Source organism: Gymnoscopelus braueri (assembly GCF_963280865.1).
Source record: "Gymnoscopelus braueri genome assembly, chromosome: 3".
In the NCBI taxonomy this organism is placed as follows: Eukaryota; Metazoa; Chordata; class Actinopteri; order Myctophiformes; family Myctophidae; genus Gymnoscopelus; species Gymnoscopelus braueri.
The window spans coordinates 5,542,950-5,552,949 of NC_137612.1; the positions used below are offsets into that span (position 1 = coordinate 5,542,950).

The 10,000-nt window shown below is 40.9% G+C and overlaps 1 protein-coding gene across 1 annotated transcript in view; it reads left to right on the plus strand.

Moving 5' to 3' along the window:
- The window catches only part of LOC308083047 (arf-GAP with coiled-coil, ANK repeat and PH domain-containing protein 3-like), a 151,237-nt gene that overhangs the window by 67,422 nt on the left and 73,815 nt on the right, over positions 1–10,000 (plus strand). The window contains exon 2 of the mRNA XM_080425159.1: positions 4,235–4,292. Coding sequence (XP_080281285.1) covers positions 4,235–4,292 — 58 coding nt within the window. The remainder of the gene's footprint in view (positions 1–4,234; positions 4,293–10,000) is intronic.

Below are 10,000 nucleotides of genomic sequence, written 5' to 3' on the forward strand. Positions count from 1 at the left end.
TTGACTCAGTGCTTATAGGGTGTGGTGGGTTTTACTGTACAGTATAAGTGTGTGTGGGGAATTAAATTGACCTCCAAAGAAAATAAATGATGTGCCAATTTCACCAGCTACAGTATGTGTCACTTGCCGAAAACCTGGCCAGCAATTCTCATTAGCTTATGCTCTATATACACACACAGTAAAATCCTCACTGTTCATTTACCCAAGAAAAATACAACATTTTCTGTACACTGTATGAAATGGAGTTTGAAAAACTGAGTATTTCTATAATGTACACCTATGCAATGATGTATATGTCGAGTCCATGTGGGCTGGGCACCTTTGGTACATGACACAAACATAAATGAATCTATCTATACATTTGTAACTCAGAAATTGTACAAATGTAATCAAATTATGGACCCGTACATTTGTTACAACTACACTGTTAAAGTAACACTCAGGATTTGACAGTCTACTGTTGTTTTGTACGACAAAATGTAGGACAGCTTTGTGGGGTTAAGTGTCTCCCGACTCATGTTGTCAACTCTTTTGTTTAAAGTAGAGGAGTTCACCCAAAAAGTGACTTATTTTCTATCAATTACACACCCCATGAAGCCTTGAATTCATGGAGATTTTGTAGTTTTTGTCGCATTCTTGAGCCAATAATTTGATGACCGACGGAGTTTCCTATTGACAGATGACCCGGTCATAAAATGATTGGCTTAGGAATGCGACAAAAACAAAAAAACGCCATGAATTCAAGGTTTCATGGGGTGTGTAATTGATTGAAAATAAGTCCTTTTTTGGGTGAACTACTCCTCCAAAGCTGTAATCGGTTCATTACAAAGGGGTCTAAATCTCTCTATGAGAGACCACCTCCAACCACTGCAGATGTACTAATTTAATGAATAAAACATAGATTATATAGAGTAAAGAGTATGTTAATACAAAACAAAGGGTGGATTGCAGCTTTAAGTGAATTTGCTGTCTACTTTGCAGACCACACACACGCTTGCTGTGAGTGTGAGTGACATGTTGGTTTGTGTAAACAATTTGGTCGTGCACGAGAAAGAAGAAACAAAACAGTCGCAGTTGTCCGAAGTTCAGTTCAGTAGCACAAGATGAATCCTGGGAATGCAGTTCCCTCTTGGAGCAGGTGTTGTTGTAGTTGATTGATATCTCTACCGTGCGACTGTCTCTGTTTATGCCCTGGAGTATAAACAAGAGAGAGAGCCATGACCTTAAGGAAGCTAGCTGCTTGTCAAGGTGACGTCGCTGCAATCTCTCTCCATCGTTTACTAACCCTTTAAGACCTGAGGCGATTCTTAAAAATGTTTTCTAAATCCTAAAAAAATAAAAAAATAAATCTAAAACATTTTTTTTCAAAAAAATTCAAAAATAGCAGATCTACAAGTTCATAGCACGGCACTCGGTGCCGCGCTATGAGCTTGTATATCTGCTATTTTTGAATAGCCAAAGAAATCTAAAGTGACACAGATGCGTTCCAGGTATTAATGGGTTAAATGGACGGTTTCAGTTTGTGTGGTTGTTTTGTTTTATGAGGTAAAAGGTTGGGAGGAATCTGTTGTAAGGTTTCGCCTGGAAATATTTGGCAGCACAGTGATGACAGCATCGTCATCATCTCCCCGGGCTACAGCTGATATGTGTTCCAGAGCACGCAGGCAGTGTTGCCATGTCATGTCTGCTTATTATAAGCGACTTTTTTTTCCCCCTGTAAAGTCGCATGCAAATATAGTTTTTTAGTGGGTTGCTTATTTGGGCTTGTTTCCTAATGTTGTTTAAACCAGTGGTATTCAAAGATTTACATGTCAAGGACCCCCAAGCTTGTAGATCGGCTATTTTCAAATAGCCATAGCCTATACAGTGGCTTGTTTTGGGCTTGTTTTTGTAGAACTCGCAGAATCTGGCTATACGCTGGCCCGGACTGCGCTGGCCTATAGCGATCCGTGCACTTAGGCTCTAATGTAGCCTGACAGCGCGTCGCGGGTTCGAGTCACGTTCCTGGCGAGCTGCATGTATCTCCCCATCTCTCTCTCTCTCTCTCCCTGTTTCCTGTCCTTTTTCACTATTCACACTATCAAATAAAGGCAGAAAAGCCCTAAAAAAAAAGAATCTGGCAACACCGGATAGATATGTGTTCCAGCGCACGCAGGGCGTGACGTCGGAGCTTTCAGCTGATACTGGGGAGGCAGGGAGCACTGCTGACTTAAATGTGTTTTTTGTTTGGAGAGGTATTCTGTGTCAGTGTTGTGAAATGTCTCCTCCGGTGCGACCGCCCGGTTCGCTTCCCTTTCTGATAACTGGCTTTGATTAACTTTATTGTTGTAAGCACTTTAGTTCGCAGTCAGTAAAAGCCAGCCAGAACCAGTGGGAGAACATGATTCATGAGATCGGAAGAAGTGGAAGGTTCCCGAGAAGACGAGAGGCTGATGACAAACACAACAGAAATTCAGTACAATGTACCAATGAACGTTAAAATGACCCCAAACATGTTTGAAAGTGAAAAACCCCTTTAACACTGGCCCTCCAGACCCACAGTAGCCCCCATGGTTTGCTTCCAAATCCCATGAATACTTAACCCATTAAGACCTGGAACTGTGTCATTTTTAGATTTGAGCTAAAAAGCATTATTTTACACTTTGGGCTATTCAAGAATAGCAGATATACAAGCTCATAGCGCGGCACCGAGTGCCGCGCTACGAGCTTGTACATCTGCTATTTTTGAAAAATCGTGAAAATGTGTGCAAATCTTTGAATATATATATTTTTAAAGCGAACATTTTTAACTCAAATCTTTGCTACTGGGGGTCCCTGGAACAAAATATTTTGATGGGGGTCCGCGGTCAAATACATATAATTTTGGGGGTCCTTGACATGAAAAAGATTGAGCACCACTGATATAGAAACATACGTTTTTCAGAAAACTGTTGAGATTTAGGAGACATGTAGAATCTGCTTCAGGTCTCAATGGGTTAAGTGAAGATCTGTGTGTCTGCTTGGCCTCGTCCATTGATTTTTACAACAAGGTCACAACTACTAATCTTCTCGATTTATGCTTATGTCGATGTGGTCGTCCGGTTTAATGACCATCTGTATGAGGTGGTGGATGTAGAGCCTGATTTGATATGCGAGCGCGTGATCTGGTACTTGTATTTAAACACGAGGTATTTGTAATTGCGATTTATGCAGTTTGTATTCTTAGGTTTGAATTCATTATCTCTATGTTGCTTTAACCCATTAAAACCGGGAAAGTGTCATTTTATACTTTAGCTATTAAAAAATAGCAGATATACAAGCTCATAGTGCGTCACTTCGTGCCGCGCTATGAGCTTGTACATCTGCAAAAAAATAATAATCGTGATAATTTCTGCAAATCTTTCAATATATACATTTTTTAAAGCAAACATTTGTTCCTCAAATCTTTGCTTCTGGGGGTCCCTGGAACAAAATATTTTGAGATGGGGTCGGCGGCCAAATACATATCATTTTGGGGGTCCGAAAGAAGTTTGATTACCACTGATATAGCAACATCCATTTTTCAGAAAGCTGTTGAAATTTTTTGAATCGGTCTCAGGTCTTAATGGGTTAATATAACTTTTCCTTTCCCCCCCTCTTGTTCTTGTCTTCTTCATGTTTAGTTTGTTCTTCCCCTTATACTTCCTTCCTCTTCTCCTCCGTCTTATATATACAGCATCTCCTTACCTCCTTCTTTTTAGTTCCTAAATGTCTCGAGTGCACAAACTCTCACCCAGTTGAAGTGATCCAAAACGATGTGATTCTTGAAATGTTTGTTATTATTCTCCGTGACGTTGTGGCTTTCCGCTAATCCAAGTATCCCGTCTAAACTAGACCAGTTTCTGTCTCGTTCCTCCTGACTATATGGCCGTAACATTGTTCACCCTGGAGCACATTATAGTGTGGCTCTGTGCTCCATTGCTTTCCAAAAGGGCTCCCCATCTAGCTGTCTTAGCCAGTAGTTCTCAAACTTTTCCGTGCCAAAAGGACCCCCAAATTGACATGTATTCGGCCGCGGACCCCCATCTGAAAATGTTTTGTGCCAGGGACCCCCAGAGGAGGAGATTTGTGTTGAAAAAATATATATATATTCGAGAATAGCAGATGTACAAGCTCACCGCACGGCACGAAGGGACGTGCTGTGTGTGTGTATATGTACCGGTACACGTTTATGTCTCATAACTAACAGTATGTCTTTTTGTGTTTCCATCTTCAGGGCCGGCATTGATGAAGTGGAGACGGATGTGGTGGAGATTGAAGCAAAGCTTGATAAGGTAATGTGTGTGTGTGTGTGTGTGTGTGTGTGTGTGTGTGTGTGTGTGTGTGTGTGTGTGTGTGTGTGTGTGTGTGTGTGTGTGTGTGTGTGTGTGTGTGTGTGTGTGTGTGTGTGTGTGTGCAAAATGTGTGTTACTATCGTTAATTAACCTTCAATTAAAGAGATACTTCACCCCCCATCAATTACCAATCAATTACTCACCCACCCTGGGCCTGTGAAGCCTTGAATTTATGGATATTTTTTCCCGGTTTGTGTTGCATTCCTTTGTGGTGAATAAATAAAGAATCCAAAAAATTAAGAGAACACACGATGAACTGAAGAACATAGGGGGGTAATAGATTAATGACAGCAAAAATCGGTGTATAAACTCCAACTTAGCTCTTCACAGTGTCCTGTATCCATTGGTAGTATCAGTACTTCCAAAACTCACAGCCCTTTTGTTTAAAAACCTTACTTATTTAAAACATGGATTATAAATGTGAGAGTTGCGAGGGAGTTTATGAACAGATTTCTGATTCCTTTAATCCATTTAGACCGTAGTGTCATTTTTGAGATTCTTTGGCTATTTTAATCGTCGAAGATTTTGTGCAACATCTTTGAATATATATATTTTTTAAAGCAAACATGTGTAATGTTCTGGGGATCTCTGGAACAACATATTTTGAGATATCTTAGTTTTTTAAATATTTAAAATGTTTTTTTTTCACATTTTCTTTTTTTTGTGTTTTTATATTTTTTTATGTTTAAAAAAAGGATTTAGAAAACATTTTTAGAATTGGCCTCAGGTCTTAATGGGTTAAACGCAGAGGATATTTTTACCTCAGTTTTTAACCTCAATCAATGATCATCTTCACGTTCCCTGTCTCTGTTAGGGAGCCATCATTTTGACTGTTTTTATGAATTTTACACAAAATAACTTGTATGTAGGGCTAGGAATCTGATTACTGCCGGGGTCAACCCGTATCAAATATGCACGGTACAGCCTTCATGGTTCTGTAAAGCACTTTGGATAAAAGCTCTGCCACCAAAATGATGTTATGTTACGTTGGGTTCCACTGGCTGCCTCCGGCATAAACGCACTCTTGAATAAAACAGGCACATCATGTTCCACTTTCTCTGGAGAGTGTAAGGCAAAGATTAGATCAGATTAACCCATTTAGACCGGGGAAGAATCTGTGTAATTTCTTTGGCTATTCAAAAATAGCAGATATATATATACAAGCTCATAGCGCAGCTACGAGCGAACATTTTTTACTCAAATGTTTGCTTCTGGGGGATTCTACAAATGTCTTCTAAATCCTAACAGTTTTTTGAAAAAACTTATGTTGCTATAATATCAGTGGTTCTCAAACTTTTCTCATATCAAGGTCCCCCAAAATGACATGTATACTATTTGGCCACGGACCCCCATCTCAAAATATTTGGTTCGCTTGAAAACAATATACATATTGAAAGATTTGCAAAGATTTTCATGATTTTTCAAAAATAGCAGATCTACAAGCTCATAGTGCGGCACTCGGTGCCGCGCTATGAGCTTGTATATCTGCTATTTTTGAATAGCCAAACAAATCTTAAAATGACACACAGATGCGTTCCCGATCTTAATGGCTTAAGAGAGCTCTCTCTCTCTCTACTGTCTCTCTCTTTCGGTCGGTCTCACCCTCTCTCTCTCTCTCATATCACCTAAAGGTCAAAGCTTCCCCGGGGTGATTTAAAGCTAAGCAATGCTGCTGCCGACGGGGGGGGGGGGGGGGGGGGGGGGGTGCTAGCATACAGTATAATAGCCTGAAGGTGTATAATGTTTGTCACGTATTCAACACATATAAACAACACACAGTGAATGGAGATTTATTCTGCTGAATAGTGAGCACTTCATGCAGACACAGATTTACATTATCTCTCTGACGCCTCCAGGCGTTGCGCGAGGCGTTGTGAGCTTGTAGATCGGCTATTTTTGGCTAAAGTTCTCCTCAGAAAAGGGATGCTAGGGTTCAAGTGGTTAATGTAAAAAATAAAAAATCATATCACACAAAGATTTGGCGGACCCCCTGTAGTAACTCTGAGGACCCCCTAGGGGTCCCGGACCCCCTGTTGAAGACCCCTGGACTAGAGCATCCTAGCAGGCCTGTGTTTTCCTGGTGAATGTTCTCTACTACTCAAAGAGCCTAGCATGCTAAATACCAAGGGAAACTAATAAGTGAATCATTAGCAAACAGTCGTTTTTGGAGCATGGCGCAGTTTTAGGCTAATCATCATAACTGGAAAGCATCCATTCAGTGCTAAATTTGAATAGATTCCTGGGTCATGTTGCTTCATCCAGTGACTCAGAGATCAATAGAAAGGCCTCTGCGCTAAACTAATAATTATCAGTGGAATAAGTCAAGTGAGGTAATGTCAGCAGCGTTGCCAGATTTTGTGAGAGAAATAAGAAACCAGGTCTATGAAAACAAGCCCAAAAGAAGGGACTTATAGGCCACATGAGCACTTTAAACCTATATGCATCGGATATTTGAAAATAGCCGATGTACAAGCTCACAATGTGTCACATGCAACGCGTAGTGAGCTTGTAGATCTGCTATTTAAAACATTTTGTTGAAATAAAATGTGGAATATTTGGAATATTTTTGAAACATTTTAGCAACACAAATCTGCCTCCCACAACTATTTTCATATGGGGGTTAAGGGACAAATACATATTCATTTTGGGGCCCATGACATGAAAATATTTGAGAACCACTGGTTTAAATGATAATTAAAACATTTGATAGCAAGCCAAAATAAGCAACTACACTTTAGAAACAAGCCAATATTTACAAGCAACTTTACAGAAAAAAAAAAGCCCAAAATCGCTTATAATAAGCGGACATGGCAACACTGGAGGTAATGTCAGTGGACCACGATAGCTAATAAATTGGCCCGGCCGCGTTGCCGTACGTGCTGCCACGCCTAATTGCTTTTAAAGCAGGTTGTCAATAAATTGTGGTTGGCCGGCCGTGTCTAACGCGATCCAGGCAGACTCTGAACTGAAGTGCACCATGCAGCTAGACGATGCCTTCTGGAGATAAACTAATAGACTGGCCTGGTTGCGGAGGAACGTACGTGTATGAGGTCGTTTTTATGTCATCACTAGTGGCTTGGTGGCAGCCACATAAATCACCCTCTCCTCCTTTACTTTTTGTGGTGCGTGCCTGCCTCCGCCGCTCTTCCTTTTTTATTCGCTAAAGAATTGCCTATTGTCTTGTTTTCCTTTCCCTCTGATGTCCCTTCTATTATTACTCTTTCTTGTCTCCTCACGCGCTTTGTGTCTCGTCGTCTCGCGTCCCGTAGAGGGAATAATAATATGGTTGCCTGCTGCTGCCGCTGATGCTAATACATAAAACAGAACTGCACCCTCCTCCTCGCAGTCAATTAGAGGTCACTGCCAATTTCACATTCTCTCACACACGAGCCTTCAGAAAACTATAATGCTATGGCGCCCTTTACATAATATAATCCGTCTGTGATAAACAATCCACTTAGATGAAAGTGACGTTTTGTTTCATGCGGTAATTAATCTCGGAGAGTTAGCAATGGGGTCACGTAGTTGTGTTTTACGACCCCCCCCCCCTCCCCTACTGTTGCTGCTGTTCAGCAGATGACACCGTGACATACCAGCCATATGCCCTTGCCCCCATCTGACCCCACACTGCCCACCCCCCTAGTGGTGGAAAGTAACTAAGTACATTTACTCAGGTACTTAAGTACAATTTTCAGTTTCCAATTTCCAATACTTTTACTTCTACTCCACTACATCTCACAGACAAATATTGTGCTTTTTACTCCACCGCAATTATTTGCAAACTTTAGTTACTAGTTACTTTGCAGATTTTGATTATTATCACAAAACATACATTAACCACTTCAACACTATTTAAACTTTGGCTATTTGAAAATAGCCGATCTACATGCTCACAACGCGTCGCGATGCGACGCGTTGTGAGCAGTGTAGATCTGCTATTTTCAAAAGATATCTCAGACATAACGATAACATTCTGCATAATGAGTACCGTACTTTTACTTTTGGTACTTCAAGTATATTTTGATGCCTATGCTTTTGTACTTTTACTCAAGTAAATTTTGATTACCCGACTTTTACTTGTAACATAGTGTTTCCACATCGCCGTACCGTACTTTTACTTTTGGTACTTCAAGTATATTTTGATGCCTATGCTTTTGTACTTTTACTCAAGTAAATTTTGATTACCCGACTTTTACTTGTAACATAGTGTTTCCACATCGCAGTATTGATACTTTTACTTAAGTACAAAATCTGAGTACTTTATCCACCACTCACTGCCCACCTCCCCCCCCCCCAACTCCAACCAGTCCATCTCTCCTCCAGAGGGGTCACGACTGCCCTCCTTTGAACTCTGATGCCTCAAGGCCTTTGAAAGCTTGACCCCTATGAGGGGTCACTCGGTATGAGAGGGAGGAGGGTCTCCATTAGTGTGATTGGTTGAGATCAATCGGCACACCGGTTCTTTTTCACATGCAGGAGGCCCTGCATCGTGTGTGTCTGGGGATCTGGATGTGTGCGTGCGGTGGAAGTAGTTAAAAAACGTTATGAGGTTGACGACAGCTGAGTTTTTAGGCCCCCTGCATCAGACTTGAGGCCTATTCTACAAATGCCTTCTAACTCAGTATACTGCCCTACAAAGCAAAAGTGCAGTAACTACGTTTTTGGACACACCGACTTATTTGTGTATCCCAAAGGTCAAATTAGCCTCCGTGATTTTAGGGGATAAACAATTACCTCAAGAACAGATGTACAATTAGTGTAATATCACTTATATGCCGATATCTCATTTGGCTGACCAGTTGAATCACTTTTAAACCCAGTGTTCAGTGATTTTTTTCCCCCATAGATACTGCACTTTGGCTTTGTGGGTAGTTCTCAGACATTTTCATGTCAAGGACCCCCAAATTGCCATATATTTAGCCACGGACGACCCCCCCCCATCTGAAAATGCTTTGTGCCAGGGACCCCCAAAGGAGAAGATTTGTGTGAAAAAAAAAATCAAATTCAACATTTTTCAAACACTTTTTCAAAATGTTTCAAAAATAGCAGATTGTATATCCGCTATTTTTGAGAAGTACTGTTCTAAACCAATGTTCTAAATTCTTTTAGAGTTTTCTGAAAAATGTGTGTTGCTATTTATATACTGTAGCTAACATTTTAAATGACAGATCAAGGGAATCTTGGAGTTAGATCAGATTTAACAATGAACCCCAGAGACGATCCTCAAACCTCTCCCCCGAGCCTACCTCGTACCAGCCAGGGTATCTGGCCTTACAACCCAGATACTCCGGCGACTACAGAGCCCTCCTCACTGAGTCTCCTTCACCCTCTAGTACTACTTCACCTTGTGAACCACTTGGGTTGAACAACTCGGTTTAAAGGGATATTTCACTTTCAAAAAAACTTTTGGTCATTTTATCATCTACTCAGGCCGTTGTGAACCCCCCAGACAGTTTATAAGTTGCTTGATTCAGTATTTAGATATTTGATATTCATTTAATCAGACACGCCCCCTTCCTATACAAACCCATTGTAACTTCAAACTCCATTTTAACCATGTTAGATTCATCAAAAACACCCGTCCTTGGTTCTGGTGACTCATACCGCCCCCCTAATATGCGAGGGGGCCGTGTTTTTTCAATTACTTT